General features: G+C 35.3%; 1 protein-coding gene across 1 annotated transcript in view; it reads left to right on the top strand.

The window, feature by feature from the left end:
• Positions 1-22,702, top strand: part of LOC128206097 (myotubularin-related protein 9-like) — a 49,231-nt gene that overhangs the window by 6,511 nt on the left and 20,018 nt on the right. Inside the window, exons 4-8 of the mRNA XM_052908265.1 lie at positions 1,722-1,876; positions 2,604-2,732; positions 9,145-9,301; positions 9,792-9,896; positions 11,106-11,231. Coding sequence (XP_052764225.1) covers positions 1,722-1,876; positions 2,604-2,732; positions 9,145-9,301; positions 9,792-9,896; positions 11,106-11,231 — 672 coding nt within the window. The remainder of the gene's footprint in view (positions 1-1,721; positions 1,877-2,603; positions 2,733-9,144; positions 9,302-9,791; positions 9,897-11,105; positions 11,232-22,702) is intronic.

Below are 22,702 nucleotides of genomic sequence, written 5' to 3'. Positions count from 1 at the left end.
AGATAGACAAATGGCTGCACCACCTGATATGGTCGGACGCACAGACTGACAGCTAGACAATCCCATATAGAGACAGACAGTTGGACAAAGACAGATAGACAAACAGCTACAGTACACCACCTGATATGGACGGACACACAGACTGACACCTAGACAATCGCACATAGAGAGAGACAGTTGGACAAAGACAGATAGACAAACAGCTACAGTACACCACCTGATATGGACGGACACACAGACTGACAGCTAGACAATCCCATATAGAGACAGACAGTTGGACAAAGACAGATAGACAAACAGCTACAGTACACCACCTGATATGGACGGACACACAGACTGACAGCTAGACAATCCCATATAGAGACAGACAGTTGGACAAAGACAGATAGACAAACAGCTACAGTACACCACCTGATATGGACGGACACACAGACTGACACCTAGACAATCCCATATAGAGACAGACAGTTGGACAAAGACAGATAGACAAACAGCTACAGTACACCACCTGATATGGACGGACACACAGACTGACACCTAGACAATCCCATATAGACATAGACAGTCAGACATAGACAGATAGATGGAAACACAGACTGACACCTAGACAATCCCATATAGACATAGACAGTCAGACATAGACAGATAGATGGAAACACAGACCGACATTTAGACAATCCCATATAGAGACAGACAGTTGGACATAGACAGATAGACTAATAGACAGATAGACAAATGGCTGCACCACCTGATATGGTCGGACGCACAGACTGACAGCTAGACAATCCCATATAGAGACAGACAGTTGGACATAGACAGATAGACAAACAGCTACAGTACACCACCTGATATGGACGGACACACAGACTGACAGCTAGACAATCCCATATAGAGACAGACAGTTGGACATAGACAGATAGACAAACCGCTACAGTACACCACCTGATATGGACGGACACACAGACTGATAGCTAGACAATCCCATATAGAGACAGACAGTTGGACAAAGACAGAAAGACAAACAGCTACAGTACACCACCTGATATGGACGGACACACAGACTGACAGCTAGACAATCCCATATAGAGACAGACAGTTGGACATAGACAGATAGACAAACAGCTACAGTACACCACCTGATATGGACGGACACACAGACTGACACCTAGACAATCCCATATAGAGACAGACAGTTGGACATAGACAGATAGACAAACAGCTACAGTACACCACCTGATGTGGACGGACACACAGACTGACAGCTAGACAATCCCATATAGACATAGACAGTCAGACATAGACAGATAGATGGAAACACAGACTGACATTTAGACAATCCCATATAAAGACAGACAGTTGGACATAGACAGATAGACTAATAGACAGATAGACAAATGGCTGCACCACCTGATATGGTCGGACGCACAGACTGACAGCTAGACAATCCCATATAGGGACAGACAGTTGGACATAGACAGATAGACCAATAGACAAACAGCTACACTATCTGGTATGGATGGACACACAGGCTGACAGCTAGACAGTCACACATTAAGAAACACAGTCAAAAGAAACAGATAGACCAACAAATATAATAGACAAACAGCTAAATTATCAAACATAGACAGAACACACAGAACCGCAGACATGCTAACATTCTCAGTGCATGAAGTATTCAGCATGGTATTGATAAGAAGTTGTTACTGTCTTACTTTCTCTAGACGATATTACCCTGGCATACCCGTTCTTCTACCGACCGACATTCGACATTCTGGAAGACGGCTGGCATGCGTTTCATCAGGAGTCAGAGAAAAATCGATACAAATCCCTCCTGAAGGAAGATTGGAGGATATCGACCGCTAACAAGGAATACAGGGTAATTGAAAAATAAGCACCAAACAACTTACCATAACATTATCACCAAAGAATATGATACTCCTTTCATCATAAAAATAAGTTAACATTTTCACCATAATGAATGTTAATGTATGATTCTCCTGTTATTATAATTATATACAGTCAAAACCTGTTGGCTCGATATCTCTGGGCCTGATTTGGTCGTTGGCCAGAACTGGAAGTCAAGGACAGATTTTGTTGTACTCTTTGTAAGCATTCCCACTTGGCTCTATATTCACGAGGCTTGAAGCATTTTGGCCGGTCCCTGGGATATCCAGCCAACTTGTTTCAACTGTATACAAATCACACTCATCGTCACATCTGTCTGTCCCGTTTTTGTCCGGTCCATACCTCTCTCAATTATGATCAGATTTTAAAATTATTTGGCAGAAGTAACCATAGCATGAAGATGTTTGTCGCACATGAGACCCTTGTCCCTAACTTTAAGGTAAAGGTCACAGCAAATGCCTGATTTAAGCATGTTTTTATAAGACTGTTTGTGTCTGGTCCGTATCTCAGTCATACAAGGGACGGTACATTTTAAAAATATTTGGCATTCAGACAATGGGGCATACGGGGTATAAATCATATTCTGCAATAGCTTTAGTTATTATGATTAAAATTATGTTAATTTACTGTCCTTCAAATGTTATGTGATATCCATTAAGTTATTTGTATTATTATGATGTTATTTTATTTTCCTTCAGCTTTGTCAAAGTTATCCTCAGTCGCTGTTTGTTCCAAAAGCTGTCACGGATGAAATGTTGGTGAAGGTTGCGCAGTTCCGACAGAACGGGAGGTTTCCTGTACTTTCCTACTACCACCGAGAAAGCAAGGTCTTTCCTAAATCTTTGTAATAATAAACTAGCCTTCATTACAGTTGTCAAAATTAGCACAAGCTGGCAAGCCCTGCACTCGTAAAATGCTTGCTGGGCTTGCTCAAGTTCTTGAGTTTATATAGCAGGGCTCGTGGAAAGCTTTCATAGCAAGCACTAGTATAAGGATTCAGGCTTATTTATCATACCGTCTTATTTAGATGCCTACAGATTTACTCCTTTTCCTGTACTGCTATCATCTTCGTTGTGAGGTGTAACAACTACAAGTTTGTTAAGGGTAACCTGACCCTACCAACTAAAAGCTTCCAGCCCCAGTGGTGTGTTTCAATTTCGGATTTTATTTTCTTCTGTAAATGTGCCCCCGAACCCGAGATTTGAACCTAGGACCACATTTTCTCCTCCATAAATAGTGACTAGATTCGTACCATAGCATACACCCCCCTTTTGAGAATTCATCCTCAAATTCCAGATAGTTTTGTGGATTTTTTTGCTATAAAAGGACTGGTTATCCAGGGATGATAAAGTTCAGGATTAATCCTGAAATCAGCATTGAAAGCTTTCAGTTTCAGACTCTAGTACAGTTGAAAAGTTATTTTTGGATGGACACTCGCATTAAAATTAGGAAGAAGTACCCTTTAAATGGATATAAATGGCTTTGAAAACCATTTCAACGTGTCTAAGCCCTATAACCCTTTTTAGGGGCTGATTCACTCAAATTCAAACTAATTTTTCAGGATTTGTATTTTTGGTCAGTTATCATCCCTGTTATCTCACGATTTGCCCAAAACACCAAAATCGCTGCCTATAAATATTTGATGTTATTCTTGATGGCAAAATCATTTTAATTTATGATATAAAATTATTACACGTCTAATGTAATAATAATCATAGGTAAAATTATTTGATATCATATCTGAGTTCAGACTCACAAAATCAACTGACAAAAATCTAAGGTTTTGCATTCTTTTTTACAAAATCGGAATTAGTTAGTGAAACTTTTAAGTGGTAACTAAGGGTGACGTTGTTTGTGGAAATGAGTCCCACAGGTGTAGCTTGTTCATTTTTATAAAATATTATGTATCATAAGCAGGTCAACAGTCTTATTTTGATTTTTCTTTTTGAAACTAAAATCTTTTTCAAATTTAACACATTTACAATAAAAAGATTTGCAGTTTTCAGATCTTAAACAGAAATTCTGAAGATGGAGATTACTGACAAGATGTGTTACTCACTATTTCTTGGCGAGTTATGAATTTTAAGCCTTCTTTGCTTACCTCCCTTTGCCCATTTCCCAATTGTATAAAACTGGAGAATAGTTCTTCTAGTGCATAGTTTGCACATGCAAGCTATTTAATTGGTCTTGGTGTGTAAGCTTATTTATACTCGCACTCGGGCCTTGCCCATTCAGTGAGTGCTCCATTAAGATTGTTAGTCGTTTTAGGATTTTGGAGCAATGTGCACAGACAGAATGTTACCCTGGTTAGAGCTATCCTGGTTCTTTAACGTGCACCAGTGTATAGCACTGTCACATGGGGACCCCCATTTAACGTCCCTCCCGTATGACGATTAGTATGTTTTAGTGATGCGACGGGGAATCAAACTTGCAACCCCTGGATTGATAGTCAAGTGGGTTACCACTAGACCACGAATCCGCCACATTTAATTGGTCAACAGCCATTATTGGATAACCCTATTGATTGGTCAATATGTATGCAATTATTACTGTTGACCAATCATATTGCTTGCACATGCAAATCAACCAAAAGATTGACTGCTGGCTTTTCATTTGGGAAATTTTTAAAATGTATAAACGCATAAAGACTTCAAGCTCATTTAATATTTTATTTAAAATAACGAAATATTTATATTAGATTAGAAACAAACACAACCATAACATTAGCACAAACATTGGTTATTTCATTATTTAAAGGGTTTTTAAAGTTCAGGGTTAATCTTGAAATCAGAATTGAGAACTGATTCAGACTATTGTAGAGTTGTAAAGATTGTTTTTTGCTTCAACATTTGCATCAAAAACAGTAGGAAGTGCCTTGAAATGAATATAAATGACTTTGGAAACAATTTCAGAAGAGGTCTTAGCCCCTTTAACTTGCTTTTGGCATGAATCAAACAGATCCGATGCTATTTTTCAGGATTGACAATTATCACCTTTTAGAATCCCTGATTTTTGAATATGCTGGATTACACTTATATGTATTTTTTAAACATTTTGGGAATTAAGTGTCTCACAATTGAGGGGTAGTAGGGGATATATTTTCTTTCAATTGGAAAGTAGTCAAATTTCAACCTCTGCTGGAGAGGGTAAAAAAGCTCTGGATGTTTTACCCAAAATTTGCTAGGCCTCATTTATCACATATGTACTGAGAAAAGCTTTATTTTTTTGCAAAATTATTAACTTTCAATATAGATATTGTTTTCCAGTAGGGAAACATATATTCCTATAAAAAAATACAAACTTTCCTGTCACATGGAATATACGAGAGTCATTCATAATTGGAAATTTGAACAAAAGAGATCTTAGTAAGAACATGAGACTTGTTTGTGTTCTTAAGGTGATAAATTTAAAACGTGTGGTGCCGCCCATGTGTACTTTTGAAAAGAAAATATTTGTTTTTTTTCGTGTTCGGTGATAAATCTTACCACCTGTCTACTCCTGTATTGTTTTTTTCTTATGTTACGTAGGTAACAGTTTGTTAATAAAAACTGAAGAGGTTGGTTTATGCATCTTGAAAAATATACAGGGTTCTCAAAAAAATTGGATTAAATCATCTCAATTATATAAGTAACCAACCAGCTACTACTTATTCTACTTAAAATTATCTATTTTTGCGATTATCTATTTTTGCAAATTTGAGCCGGCCCAAGTAACATTTGATTTGCCCATTTTTGCCGGTTCTTATGGAGAACACTGACAATAGTTATTTCTATTCTCTTTTGGTCTAATTATCTTGATGGCATTTGGTCTTAATGAAATCTAAGATTTAGTTATCTGGGTCAATTTGGTGAACTCATAGGAGAAACTTGTTTACACCCTAGATGCCACAATTTTGGCACTATCTTGATGAAACTTTATTGGTCTGAATGTTTGAATCAGGGATGATTAAAGTGACACTCTCATTCAAAATCAATACATACACATGTATAACAAACATAAATTTTGAGTGATAAACCTTTAACTACTTACTAAATAATGCATTTATGGAAAATATTAATTACTGATAACAAGATTGTAACCTTGTATTTAATAGCTGAAAACGCAAAAATATTAAATGATTGGTGAATGCTAAAAGATTTACTGTGATCTCCTATTATCTCATAAGGTAGAATTACTGTGTTTTCTGCACCTTCCTTTCAAATTAAACTTGGTATCCTTCATCAGAATCATTGTTTTTGACATTTATTAATCCTTTTCGGTAACTTTAAACAATTGTATTAATTGTGGTAAATCTTATTTGGGAGTAAGAGTGCATCTTTAAGTATTAAAATATAGTAATAGAAAAAAAAATGTTTTTTTATATACCCATCATAAGTCCACATGTTTAACAAACAGCAAAATTTGATAGTCTGTATTCCAGTCCGGTGCAATATGGCAGTATGCCGCCCTGACGAAATCTTGTCATAAAAAGTACTGTAGCCCGATGTTAAAATGACATTGTAAACTGAAATAGTGCATTATTAATAGGACCTTTATTATGAATTTGCTTATCCGGGCATATGTCTCAAACTCGGACTCAAATGGGCCCATTTTATTTTTTTTGTGAACATTTGCAATTAGTAAAAAGTACTTTTAAATGGAAATATTTTTCTTTGAAAACAATTTCCAGAGGATTGAAATAAGCCCTTTAAACCTTGTTTTTGCCTGAAACTTTCTTACTCAGACAAAAAAAATCAGGATTGGGATATTCGTTTTGTTATTGTCCCTATTGAATGTTTCCCGGCAAGAAAATAAAAAGAATCAGATAAGAGAGTATTTATAACCAAATTAATTATTTTGACATTTGAGGGTCCATAGAAACAATGATAAATCCAGGGGTTTCAATAAGACCCAAAATCAGGAATGTTTTAAAATTCCATGTCTGATTTTCAGGAATTTTTAGGAATTTTCATATGGTGATAATTAAAGAAGCCCAACTTCAACACAAATTATTTATTATGAAACAACGTTTCGGCCATTCGGAATTTTCATAGAATTTGTAGGTAAAGTAGCGCATTTGATGCACAATTCAAAATATTTATATTCAACCATTACAAGAGTGTAAAACGTAAGTCTTCCTATTGTGTAATATGTATTATATCAAAACTCTTTTTGTCATGAATTGTGACATAACCATCGGTTGTCGCTTACGAAAATCGATCGCCGAATGGGTATAAATAAGCTTACACACACACAGGAAAATCCGACTCTGACCCATTAAAACAGGAGATAATAAAAACGTCCGGTCCCATTAAAAGAGGTGTACAAGGCTATTATAGGGAATTTTCAAGACGTATTATACGTCTACGTCCGCTTATTGAGTCCCCTGATAATCCCTTTTATTTCTTCAAAATATTTTGTTCAGAAATTGTCTGCTTATGAAACATCTTGCAAAATAGTAACAGAATTTGTATCCAATAACCCTTATATAAACTGTTGACTTGATGTTAAGAAAAACAATATTCTGTTAAAGACTTCTTTTTTCGGATGTGATAATGACCCAGCTGAGACACGATATTTAAGTTGACCAGGAATTCACAAAATCCAGGGTATAGAAGAGATGTAACTTTATATAAAAGTGGAAGGGGTTATGTCATTCTTGCACTGAGCTCTTCAAAGAGAAGGGATGGAAGGTCACTAAGTTTAACTTTTATTATCAGGTGGCTAGAAACATTCACAGTTAGCTTTATTAAGTCACGACTTTGACAGTTAGGGGTGACTCTATTCTTGGAATTCAAAATGTGTGATTCTGCCCAGGTCCACTTGTGAAGTGGACACTCACATTTATGTCAACAGTTCCATTGCTGTAAGAGGTCTTGAAGAATTCCTTAATAAAACTTAGCTTGGATGTTTTTCGAAGCAAAACAATGGAGGTTTTGTCATAGCCTTAGTGTCTTGGTCGGCATTATGAAATATCTTTGAAGCTGAACTCTCACAGATTGATTGTTATGACATCTTTTTTATTTTCTTTGTCTTGGATTGAGCCAATTTTTCTGTCAATGTCTGGAAACTATAGGTAATATAAGACTGCTGACAAAAGAGCAGATTGCAGTTTTCATAATTTGAAAATTTATGTTTTATGGGTAAAACCGTTACCAACGATTAAAGAAAAATGAAATTTTCAGCAGTTCACCAAACAATTGAGATCTGTTCTATGAGAGTTATCTTATATGATTGAATTGAAGGCACTGATGTCACTGATGTCAAAATGAGCTGATTCTGAGACAAAAGATTTAAAAAAAGGTCATAACTGTCAATTTTTGAGAGTACTGCTTTAAGATTGGTCGTAGCTGAAAAACGATCGTAAGATATTGCTAGAGACAATTGTAGAGCTCATGTATAGCAAAGTCCATTACTCTGGCAGTAATGATTGATGAGTTTTGTCCCTTTTGTTTTGAGGCTTTTTCTTAACTGTACATAAGGCCTAAAGAAAAAAAATATGTTTGTTTCTGGTTACTGCCTTAACAAAATATGGGTTGGTAGGTAAAGATTTTTTTTACTTTTTTTGGAAAAGTAAACAGTGCCTTTAAATCAGTCATCGAAATTAGACTTTTGAATGAACAAGCCTGAATTATTATACTATTGCTTGGCATCAAATTTTTTAACAAGCCCTGCTATATAAAATTCAGAATTTGAGCAAGCCCGGAAGACATGTTACCAGTGCAGGGCTTGCGGGCTTGTGTTATTTTTGACCACTGTTTAAACCATTCTATTTTTTTCTCATTTCAGGTCAGGCCCCAATTTCTTAAAAAATGTTAAGCATAAATACATGCATTAGTATCCCATTTTGTTTCCTAGACAAATTATATACATAAACTACAGTTTATTATGATTAAGTTGATATTCATGTACAGTCTTATAGCTGTTTAAAATGGTTATAATACCAAAACAAAAATGGTGTACTCATCTTGTTTCAGCCTGATGACATAGATACCACATATTTGGCACTATCTTGATGAAACTTTATTGGTCTGAATGTTTGAATCAGGGATGATAAAGTATTAAAATGTAGTGATAGAAAATTATTAAGATTATTATATACCCATTATAAATCCACGTGCAATACAAATAGCAAAATGTGGTAATCTGTTTTCCACTCCATGCCTGTCCCTTCTGGAAATAAAATTAAAAACAATGATAATTTTTGTGCATTATACAAATATCTTTATTGTTTACGAATTCTCTTGATTGTTTCCATAGGCCGTGCTGATGAGGTGTAGTCAGCCTCTGACTGGAGCAAGTGGAAAACGATGTAAAGATGACGAGAAGCTCGTTAATGCTGTTCTCGGCATCGGTGTTCGTGGTTATATCATAGACACTCGCTCACAGACCCTGGCCAAGCTGGAGATGAAGACTGGTAACTTTTTATTGATTATGTATGTTTAGTCCTGCAGTGCGTGTTTTTCTGACCAATTTCTGGCTGGAATTTGGCAAGTTTCCCATGCTAAAACCTTTACCTTTTCCCTAAATAATAAAAAAGTTGGTGTATTTCTAAAGAAACTACTCTATCACATTCTTTTATCATTTCTGTCTATTTTTTTTAAAGCATTCTTGTTCATTTCTATTCAAAGTGTAAATTTCCAATTTTAGAATTAGTAACCCATTTTTCCTAATCGAAAAGACCTAGGGCCTGTATTCATTAACCAACATAGATTTAACTCAAATTTAAGACTAGAATCAGAGTATTGTACTGAAAAAATTATTCACCTATAATGAAAATCACCTTTTTATTTGTATACTTTTGTGTCGTTATCTTATTATAAGATATATAGTATGCATTTTATGCATGCCTTTGCTGTGCATCAGAATTTATAAGTTGTTAATCAAAGCACACTATTTTTCTACAGGCGGGGGCTATGAGCCAGAGGCCCACTACTCACAGTGGAAAAGGATCAACCAATCGATAGAGAGAAGACCGGTGTTCCATGAATCACTCATCAAACTCATAGAAGGTATGTACAATGTTTAGTTTAAATTATCTGATGTACACTTATATGAATTTTAGATGCCTGGGGTCAGTTGGTCGGTTTGTAGACCAGACTTTGTTAGATTGATAACAAGTGTACTGGTTCACTTGGGCTATTGTCCTCAAACTTGGTAGGGAGGATGATCATAATAGCAAATAACCCTTATTGCTTTGAGGTCAGTAGGTCAAAGGTCACTGTTTTGGTGACCTTGAACACAAAAAGACTGTTGGACTAGAGATTGCTAAGGCCTCCCATCCTCAAACTTGGTGGGGTTGTTAATGACCAGCAGATGACCCCTATTAGTTTTAGAGTTCAGGTCAAACTTCAGACAAACATTTACTGATCAATATAAGGAGAACACTTGCACCTACAGTCCTCAAACTTGGTGGAAAGGTTAGTCATTGCCTTAATTATCCCACAGACATTAAATGCAAAATGACTAATTGACTGCCATATGAGGGGTATATGTTTTACAAACATCTTGTCTGCTCTAATCATGGCTATTCATCAAACAAGATCCCATCAGGGGCATATGTCACAGCTCTTGGTTGTTTTTGGGGCAGAGGGCTTCACCCCCAATGACCTGAAGCCCCCCCCCCCAAGCCCAACACCAAAATGGTTATAGCCCGTTTTAACATTCTTAAATCCAAACTTGTATGTGCCCATGCTAGGAATCGAACACCAGATGGCTCGTGGGAAGCAAGTTGATCGCTGCGGTAACCAGACAAGTTTATGTTCTGTCATAAATAACGAAGAAAATGTAAACTCGCATTATTAGCTCAAAAACGACTTATAGCAATGACTGAAAACCAGCACAAATTGTAAAGCAGATTGTTCTCAGGGCTTTTCCAGTAAAACATATAACCCCCGAGTGATGGCAATTATTTGAATAATGTATGGGTGGGTGATATTTTTTGCTAATTTGGTACCCAAAAGGGTAAATTTGCTTCTGTAGGGGGGTGGCATAATATTAAAGTGCCTTTCTCCCGGGGGTTATAAATGGAATAGCCCTTCGTGAAATGTTAAGCTGTTCATGCCTATGTACATGTATGCAGAATTTGTAAAATGTCATATAAGTTACGGTTACTTTACTCAGTCAAATATCAATTTACATTTCATCCAATGTTACACTGGATCATTTGCTACCAATACAAGAATCTTCACATCCGTTAAGACGATATGGTTAAATTTCAGCATGTTCCGACACAAGCGCTACACAGGACAAGTGGCTGTCAAAGCTTGAATCTAGCGGTTGGCTGTCACACGTGAAAGACATACTGACCTGCGCCTGTCTGGTGGCACAGTGCGTTGATAAAGACGGTAAGTTTCCATATGTGTAATAATACGGGATTTGTTCTTACTTTTGAAATTGTATACCATATGTTATCATTAAGGTAAGAAATAGACTGTAAGTTGCCATGCGTATAATGAAAGCTACAAGTTGGAAAGCAATACTCGTACATGTATGTGTAGACTATTTTTATGTGTTACTTCATCTATGTTTAAATAGAGGACACATTTAAAATGACATACCATATACTGCACTAGCTAGCTGAGGGTGAATGTGCTCCAGCTGTGGGTGTCCGGAATATACACTATCTGAGGGTGAATGGAATGTACACTATCTGAGGTTGTATAGAATAAACTCTATCTGAGGGTATATTGAATATATACCAGCTCAAGAGTGTCCGAAATATACACTATCTGAGGGTGAATGGAATATACACTATCTGAGATTGTATAGAATAAACACTATCTGAGTGTATATTGAATTTATACCAGCTCAGAGTGTCCGAAATATACACTTTCTGAGGGTGAACGGAATGTACACTATCTGAGGCTGTATTGAAAAAAAACTAGCTGAGGGTGTATGCAATATACGCTAACAAAGGGTGTATTGAAAATGGAATAGCTGAGGGTGTATAGAATACTCACCAGCTGAGGGTGTATTGAAAATGGAATAGCTGAGGGTGTATGGAATACACACCAGCTGGGGGTGTATTGAAAATGGAATAGCTGAGGGTGTATAGAATACTCACCAGCGGAGGGTGTATTGAAAATGGAATAGCTGAGGGTGTATGGAATACACACCAGCTGGGGGTGTATTGAAAATGGAATAGCTGAGGGTGTACGGAATACACACTAGCTGGGGGTTATTGAAAATGGAATAGCTGAGGGTTATTGGAATACACACCAGCTGGGGGTGTATTGAAAATGGAATAGCTGAGGGTGTACGGAATACACACTAGCTGGGGGTGTATTGAAAATGGAATAGCTGAGGGTGTATGGAATACACACTAGCTGGGGGTGTATTGAAAATGGAATAGCTGAGGGTGTATGGGATAAACACCAGCTGGGGGTGTATTGAAAATGGAATAGCTGAGGGTATACGGAATACACACTAGCTGTGGGTGTATTGAAAATGGAATAGCTGAGGGTATACGGAATGTATTGAAAATGGAATAGCTGAGGGTGTATGGGATAAACACCAGCTGGGGGTGTATTGAAAATACACTAACGGAGGGTTGTTTAGAATAAATAAACTAGCAGGGGTGTATTGCATGTCTAACAAAATGAAATGAGCGAGATTTCTGTGTTCTATCCTGTATCCTTAACCAATCAGTGCAGAGAAAAATAAATAAGACATTCATCCCTACCTGACTCCCTGAAATGCAGTCTCAGTAAGAAATGGTCTCAACATTTGGGAATCAATGTCTGAATTTTAATGTTCCACAAACTCTTTTATTTAGAACTGAAACAATTTTTTCAAGTCAGGATGAAAAAATGCAATCTGGCCTTTTCTTTTTTTCCTATCTACGTCAATAAATTATATGTGGGAAGATATTAGTTTTATTTGTCATACATTTGAGCCTGCGAAAGACAATTTCATTAATCTTCTTTGTATGTGATATATAAATAAAGACATTATTGGCATATACCTGCAATAAATGCATAACAAGGCTGCTCATTTACCACAACTTTTGCCAGCTGAGAATCATTTACGAAGATGTTTGTATGTTGTGCAGACTAGGAGCGACTATATTAGAAAAACATGGCCATACAAATTAGTAACTGTTATGTTCATAGCATTTAATAATATCCCTTGACAAACTGTGATTTAATAAATTTTTGTTGTTTGTTTGTATCTTATGCCTTTTGTATATGACTCATAGTTCATCAATTTATTGCAGCCAATCAGCTATCTGCATTTTATGCCCTCTATTTTTTTTATTATGCTATCTGACTAAGAAGATATATTTTATCTCCGCACCTTTCAGATGAGTTTCAGCAAGGATTGATGTCATTATCGGGGATAAGAACGCAATTGGGCCTTCGGACACCACACACTTTGACCAGCCCAATTGCGTTCATACCCCGATTATGACATCAACCCCGTAATTCATTCCTTAAAGGATGGTCAACAGCGTTAAGAGGATAAGAGATAAATAAGAGGCATATGGAAAAGTTTGATTTTATTTTTATTATAATTATGATGTACCATGCACTTATATAATGCAATAATAAGGATAAAATAATATTTCCCTCTCTTGATTTTGACTGAAATAAAGCAACTTATAAATTAATGCAAACAAATTTGACTACCCTAATTGTTTTGGGCCCACAGGTTGGCTCAAAAATGTCCAATGTAAACATTTTACGTCCATAAAACAGAACAATGTGTTCAAGGAGTGTTTCTATGTGGTAACGCAGTACTGTGTATTTTAACAAACTGACTTAATGATGTTGTTCAGGTTCCTGTTTACGGTGCTGTCATCATTAAGACTACTATTGATATTCTGTTCCTTCATATTCTCTCTACTATTAATAATACATGTATAAAATGAATGTTCAGTTCACTCCCTTTATTTATTAATTAAGGAAATATACGTATTAGAATATGTGCCATCTAAACTTATAATTGGGAAAATCATATCTGATTATGTTTGGCTGTTTATGTATACTATGTTATTATATAAGTTAGTGGCCATGAACTGTTATTTATCATATAAAGTTCTTAAACAACATAGTTGGCAAATAACACCACCCATTATTCAAAGTAACGGGTAACCTTCGTAATTTGCTTACTACAATGGCTTTGAAAAGCAACAATTCATCTTGTTCGAATGTATTTTATTCATCAGCAAAAAAATTTTCAAGTCAGGATGAAAAAATGCAATCTGGCCTTTTCTTTTTTTCCTATCTACGTCAATAAATTATATGTGGGAAGATATTAGTTTTATTTGTCATACATTTGAGCCTGCGAAAGACAATTTCATTAATCTTCTTTGTATGTGGTATATAAATAAAGACATTATTGGCATATACCGGCAATAAATGCATAACAAGGCTGCTCATTTACCACAACTTTTGCCAACTGAGAATCAATTACGAAGATGTTTGTATATTGTGCTGACTAGGATTAGACTATATTAGAAAACATGGCCATACAAATTAGTAACTGTAATGTTCATAGCATTTAATAATATCCCTTGACTAACTGTGATTTAATCAATGTTTGTTGTTTGTTTGTATCATATGCCTTTTGTATATGACTCATAGTTCATCAATTTATTGCAGCCAATCAGCTATCTGCATTTCATGCCCTCTATTTTTTTTATTACGCTATCTGACTAAGAAGATATATTTAATCTCTGCACCTTTCAGATGAGTTTCAACAAGGATTGATGTCATTATCGGGGATAAGAACGCAATTGGGCCTTCGGACACCACACACTTTGACCAGCCCAATTGCGTTCATACCCCGATTATGACATCAACCCCGCAATCCATTCCTTAAAGGATGGTCAATAGCTTTAAGAGGATAAAAGATAAATAAGAGGCATATGGAAAAGTTTGATTTTATTTTTATTATAATTATGATGTACCATGCACTTATATAATGCAATAATAAGGATAAAATAATATTTCCCTCTCTTGATTTTGACTGAAATAAAGCAACTTATAAATTAATGCAAACAAATTTGACTACCCTAATTTTTTTGGGCCCACAGGTTGGCTCAAAAATGTCCAATGTAAACATTTTACGTCCATAAAACAGAACAATGTGTTCAAGGAGTGTTTCTATGTGGTAACGCAGTACTGTGTATTTTAACAAACTGACTTAATGATGTTGTTCAGTTTTCAAATTCCAGGACATAAAAGTCAGAACAAAAGTTCCTGTTTATGGTACTGTCATCATTAAGACTACTATTGATATTCTGTTCTTTCATATTCTCTCTACTATTAATAATACATGTATAAAATGAATGTTCAGTTCACTCCCTTTATTTATTAATTAAGGAAATATATATACGTATTAGAATATGTGCCATCTCAACTTATAATTGGGAAAATCATATCTGATTATGTTTGGCTGTTTATGTATACTATGTTATTATATAAGTTATATGGTCATGAACTGTTATTAATCATATAAAGTTCTTAAACAACATAGTTGGCAAATAACACCACCCATTATTCAGAGTAACGGGTAACCTTCGGAATTTGCTTACTACAATGGCTTTGAAAAGCAACAATTTTAAAATATCAAAATTGATATTTTATTCATCTTGTTCGAATGTATTTTATTCATCAGCAAAAATTTAAAAAATAAAGTTTAAGTTTTTAATCCGTGACAGAAAATTATATACATTTTCACACATCGGATCTGTCACAAATAATCTGATTTACAATCAGGCACACATATTTTGTAAAAAGTGCTTACATTATACAGTAGAAACCTCACTACCGTTGACTGGCACTCCCAGGAACCGAAAAAAAATTCCTCAAGCCTGGAAGATTTGAGTTAAGCGGGAATGTCTACTTACACTAAAAGAAATCGGTCCTTTACATTTAGTTTGAGCCAACAAGGAATTAAAGCCAAGCCAAGCAAGTACAAACCAATGGGGTTGTACTATACTGGTAGATATTTTGAAGCATTAAAGAACTTGATATCGAGTTTTAAACTAAGACTCATAGGTTAGTGAATGTTGACCAAGAACAAAACCTGCCCAGTTTCAAAACTCAAGACACTTGTGAATAAGCACCCAGAATTTTGTTAATGTAGGGTTTTAGCAGGGTTTTTTAAAAGGACAGGGTGCTGCAGGAAGGGACTGGGTGCTAAGGGACAAAAACCCACAAAGTATTGGGCTGTGAATGATTAAAAATAAGCATTATGAATTTCATAGAAAATGTTAAAAATTGTGTTTTTCAGATGTAATATTAGGTTTCAACTGCTAAATAATGTAAAGTTTGTTTGAATTCATTATCAAATTTCAATTTTTAATCAAAACAAAAGAAATATTTGATTATCAAAATAATTTCACTCTTTGAAGGCAGGAGGGTGCACATTCTGGTCTCCATGAGGGCAGAAATGTGCTACCAAAAAAGGATAGGGTGCATAACCCTCCCAAAATCCTCTACCTAAAACCCTAGTTACCCGGTAACGTTAACACTAGTACTGTCATTAATGACATTCATGTTATCTTTTAAGGTAAACTATTGTATGATTCGCTGATATTATTAGGCCTAAAAAAAATACATTTGGTTCGGGTTACCCGACCCTACCTATGGAATAGGCGCCGACCCTACCGTTTTTAGCTCTACTGGCCAAAGGCCAGAAGAGCTTATATGATGGTAATGTGTACGTAGTATGTGCATCCGTGCGTCCCTGCATTCGTGCGTCTGTAAACAATTGGTTGTGAACACGATACAGTCTTCAGTTTTGATTGTATCTCGATGAAACTTGTACAGTATCTAGATATCCATTAGAGCTCGGTTCCTTTCGAAAACCAGCCAGATCCGCCCATGCATGCCTAGATTATGGCCCTTGATAGTATAAAAAAAAGCTATTGTGTAAACACTAGCTTGTGAACATGATACAGTCTTCAGTTTTGATTGTATCTCAATGAAACTTGTACAGTATTTAGATATCCATTAGAGCTCGGTTCCTTTCTAAAACCAGCCAGATCTGACCATGCATGCCTAGATTATGGGCCTTGAAAGTATTAAAAAATCAGTTTGTCTGTAAACAATTGCTTGTGAACATGATACAGTCTTCAGTTTTGATTGTATCTCAATGAAACTTGTACAGTATTTAGATAGCCATTAGAACTCGGTTCCTTTTGAAAACCAGCCAGATCTGCCCATGCATGCCTGGATTATGGGTCTTGAAAGTATAAAAAATGCTAAGTCTATTTTTAGCCAAGTCTACATGAGCGATGTCTATTTTTAGCCAAGTATACATGTAAAGTCACAATTGCTTGTGAAGGTTTGTTCAAATTATGCCCCTGGGGTCATTACTGCCCCCCCCCCCCCCCACGGAGATTGTCCCGCAAGGGACCAGTGTGGCAAATGCAAACGACCTCGGCGACGTTGGCGGAGGCCCAGGGAAGAGCTCTCTTTTCTTTGTAAGGGACGGACTCCCCCCCCCCCCCCCCCCCAGTCAAAACTGGCACTGCCCTGGGTGTCACAATTTTCCTAGAGACTTATTTAAGAAATATTTTCAAAATCTTCTTGTTTCAAACCACAAGGCCCATACCTTTGATATTTGTTGTGGAGCATCAAATGATGCAATTGAAAACATTTGAAATAATGCCCCTTGGGCAAAAGCTGGCCCCACCCCTTTTGACTTACTTATTAATTTTTAAAGCTACAGTAATGAAATTTTGACCATGTGAACAGTTTTGCAAACAAGAATTAATGTTGTCCTCGGATTGAAAATGACCACAAGAGCCATGCCAGTAGAGCGTAGGCCCTTTTGGGCCTCTTGTTATAGTCAGTTTGAAAAAAATAATGAAAAACTTTCTCTTTTTTTTTGGTTTTTAGCTCGACTATTTGAAGAATAGGTGGGCTATACTACTCGCCCTGGCGTCGGCGTCCAGTTCAAGTTTTAGGGCAAGTTGGGATTTTCACTTATAAGTCCAATACCCTTCATTCAATTGACTTAATACTTCACACAGTTGTTCAGGGCCATCACATGACGAGGTGAGATAACTCCATAGTATTCTTTACACAGATTATGGCCCCTGATTGACTATGGAACTTAGGTTAAAGTTTTAGGGCAGGTTGGGATATTTATTAATAACTTCTATACCCTTTGTCCAATTGACTAAATATTTCACACAGTTGTTCAGGACCATCACACAATGAGGTTACATAACTCCTTATTATCCTAAATACAAGTTATGGCCCCTGATTGACTTAGGTTAAAGTTTTAGGGCAGGTTAAAGTTTTAGGGCAAGTTGGGATTTTCACTTAAAACTCCAATACCATTCATTCAATTGACTTAATACTTCACACAGTTGTTCAGAGCCATCACATAATGAGGTTAGATAACTCCATATTATCTTTAATACAAATTATGGCCCCTGATTGACTATGGATCTTAGGTTAAAGTTTTAGGGCAGGTTGGGATATTTATTAATAACTTCTATACCCTTCATTCAATTGACCTAATACTTCACACAGTTGTTCAGGACCATCACACAATGAGATTAAATAACTCCATATTATCCTAAATACAAGTTATGGCCCCTGATTGACTTAGGTTAAAGTTTTAGGGCAGGTTAAAGTTTTAGGGCAAGTTGGGATTTTCACTTAAAACTCCAATACCATTCATTCAATTGACTTAATACTTCACACAGTTGTCCAGAGCCATCATATAATGAGGTTTGATAACTCCATATTATCTTTAATACAAATTATGGCCCCTGATTGTCCATGGAACTTAGGTTAAAGTTTTAGGGCAGGTTGGGATATTTATTAATAACTTCTATACCCTTCATTCAATTGACTTAATTCTTCACACAATTGTTCAGGACCGCCACCCAATGAGTTTACATAACTCCATATCCTTAATTAATTCAAGTTATGGCCCCTGATTGATTTAAAGTTTTAGGCAAGTTAAAGTTAAGGGCAAATTGGGATTTTAATAAAAAAAGCCTCTATACCATTCATTCAATGCACTTGTTAAAATTCAAAATTATTTACGACCATCTTACAACAAGAAACATAACTCCATTTCAACCCTAAATACAAATTCTGGCCCTTGAATTTTTTTTTTTTTTAAATTTCTTTTGAAAGGCATATTTGTATATTCTTAACCACATTTTCATAATGGGAAATCAAGTTATTTGAATGACTTGCGTCATTGTTCGGGCTTCAGCATCAAAGTCACCTTATGTATGGAATAATTATAGTTAGGTTTGACATAAAGAGACCAAACTTGGTAATATTACATCGTTATTGTATTCACTTCAGTCAAAGCGGCGTAGTCGAGCGCGCTGTCTTACGACGGCTCTTGTTTAAATATGGAGTTTAAAACCTTAAATGCTTATACAGGAGATAACTTTAACACCATTCTCCAATGATGAAAATGCATTCTTAAATAAAGCCTAATAAAAAAAAAAAAAAAAAAAATAAAAAGCCTACCTACCCTACCTATTTTTGAAATATGAAATGAATTTTTGTAACCCTAACCAAACAAATTTTTTTGCTATGAGAAGGAGGACTAAACATAAGATCGCAGCATTTCATATTTATAGTTGAAAATTGATGTTTTGTGCTTGAAAGCATTACTAACTCTTTAAGAAAATAAATGTTTTGGCCGTTTCTCGAAATAATGAGTTCTATTGTATTGTGAGTTATCTTATATGACTGAATTGAAGGCCTTGATGGCAAAATCAGCTGATTCTGAGACCAAAAAAATCATAAATGTCAAAACTGTCAATCTGTGAAAGTGCAGCTTTAAGGCACATAAGGCCACTCCTTTTTTATTTTTTGGTTTACAAGAATTTTCCGAAAAAATGTCGACTGGGTGGTCGAAAAAAAAAAAAAAAAAAAAAAAAGGGAAAAAAGTCACAAAACATACTATTGAAGAGCAAAAATCAGAGAACAACATACACATTGAGAAATTATATCATTTACTGGACATTTTAAATTTTAAAACTGCTATTAATGCATGTTTTAATACACTCAAAGTTTCAAAGTTCTAATTAAACACACAGTTTAAATCTTACATACTGTGCATATAAAACATCAATGAAATTGACTATAAAACATGTTAACATGTATAAACTACACTTTTTTCAAAGATACATTGAATATCACTCAGCAAGACATTTGTTTAGATTTAATGGTATGCAGCATTTTTATTGCTAAAGCAAAAGTAAATGCAGCACACTTAAAAACTGACCGATATTAGATTGAAAGAAAGGAGAAGGCGAATTTTACGCATTAAAATACACAAAAAGTGCACTGTATTAAAACAATAAATTACATTTTCTAAACATTGTTTCATTTAATTCAATATTGGAAAATGTCAATAAAGTAAAATAATTACCAATTTTGTAAATAAGGAAGTAACATTTTAGGAAGACATTTGAGCTTTAATATTATGAAAACAATTCCTGAAAAACTCAAAACCAAACTAGACCTTAATTTGAGTTTTAATTACCCTTACCATGCGGGGTCCTAGTTTTGTGTAACCCGGTCCATGCTAAGTCCGGTTATTTTCGGACCGGGATATTTACCAATTGATGTTCACCAAATCCATTTCAAATTCAAATCTTGCAGCAAATTACCATATTAGTACATAAAAATCACATAGCAAAATAATAAATCTAGCATGTGACTTAACTTTATGCACAATGATAGTAAACTGACAGTGAAATCCATAATTATGTATCGGATATTTTCATCTTCTCCAAACTCTGCCATTTTGTGTATACATGAGTTCACAGGGCATCTATACTTGCTTGTTTATTTTTCATTTCAAAAAGCATTCCTTGGTTACAACAACAAATCTCATTTATAGTGAAATGTCAAGTTCATAACAGATTAAACGGACTAATTCAAAAAGTTTTCTGTGTTGTTTTATCTAAATGTTTTGCACAGTTACAACTCCCGGTAATGTCATTGACACATGTGTTCAACTCTTTCATTGTTTTCACTCTACTTTAAACCCTTTCTTTTCAACTTTTATTTTCAAATGCTAAGTTCCGCATTATACGGAAAACAAAAGCAGACATTTTATACAAATACCAATGTTCATATCACGTAATACAATGGAAAACGGCTATACATAAGTATAGAATGTTATATACAAAAACATGAATAAATATGTAATCTATAATAAACACAAGCTTTAAATTGACAAGTATTTCCAAACCAGTCTGTGATTTAAAATCTATAAACACCACCAACCGAACTTGTGAAACTAGGTCACCGGTGTCAACTTAAAAAATTTACTTTCGATTTCTCCACTCACACTTAGTGCACTGTTATTTCATATTTAACCATAAAATGCTTAAAAATGTTTTTCTAACACATAATTTACATATATTTGTGTCTATTAATTCGATGGCAGCCGCTGACAATTTTATTTTTTATCTATAAACAATAGTATTTTCATGACCTAAATTGGCGGGGAAAAACAACAATCACGTGACAGTTATTGTAAGTGTCGGCTGTTAAATTTGCCAATATTTTTACTATTGTTATTTTAACATCTCCTGCGTATCTTGATAAATTATTTCATACAAAGAATGACTGCTATCGTCAATTCCGCCATTGCCAACGGCGCTGCCATAACAGTTGGATGGCTCACATGCTATCACTAAAAATCGGCAATACTGCTACGGAACAACAAACCAGTCGAGATCTACTGCTTTCGTACTCTTATCTATTTATTTTTCTTTCGTTTCGCACCAAATTAATACGGTCGGAAAAATAATTTTGATAAAAAAAATGAAATTCCTTTTTTATTTTTTTGTACTTTTCGGAAAAATTAGACCCGCCGGTTTTGTAAACCAATTTATATAAAAGTAGTGGCCTAACTACTCTATAATTATATGTTGCCGTTGTAGCAATTTTTGTCTGACAGCACCATAACCTGCAGTCCCCATACATTGTTGTTGAATGTATAATTCACGGTGATTACAGGCCTGCTGTTATTGCCTCTGACATCGACATTGTGCAAAAAGATTTCATGATCTGAAGTCCCCACACATATTTGTTGTATAATTAGCAGTGGTGGCCTTGCTGTTATCACCACTAACGTCAGCATTGTGCAAAAACATTTTGCGGTTTGCAGTCCCCACAAAGAAATCTTGTTGTATAATTTGCAGTGATGGCCTTGCTGATATTGTCGATGACGTCAGCCTGGAGCAAAAACTTCAAAATGGCAATTACTCATTCACATGAAATTTGTTGCACAACAATAACAACAAACAACAACAAACAGTTTATTTACTAGAAGGCCACCAGCCCTTGAAACATCACACATTACATACAATTGAAAACTACTTGTGCAAATTAAAATGGATCAAATAATAGTATCTGTCAAAACATAGTTTGTAATTTTGATACACTTACATCGATATATTTTATATACAATACAATATACTAACAGTCACAACTTGTAACAAGCTAATAATGTTTATTCTTGAAAAAGAGGATTTCTGTTTTTAAAAGCTGAGTATAAATGGTGTGCAGTTTTTTTCACAAAATTTTCAATATTACAAGACATCAATATATTAAACTTTATTTGTGTTTTCTTATTTTCTAAATATTCTTGTCTTATATTATCATATAAAGGACACACTAAAAAAAAAAGATATTCTATCTCTATGACATCTTTACAATGAGGACAAAACATTTACTGTCTTTCAATATTTGGATCCAGGATTTAGCATTAGAGTGTGCATATCTTAGGGGCATAACCTTTTGCCATGCACCCCTCCCTCCGAACCGAAATTTATTCTAATGGAAGTGTTGGCAGGGGGTTCCAG

This window comes from Mya arenaria, chromosome 10, assembly GCF_026914265.1.
Source record: "Mya arenaria isolate MELC-2E11 chromosome 10, ASM2691426v1".
Lineage (NCBI taxonomy): Eukaryota > Metazoa > Mollusca > Bivalvia > Myida > Myidae > Mya > Mya arenaria.
Note: the sequence above shows the minus strand (reverse complement) of the source record. Positions and strands in the feature narration are given on the sequence as shown.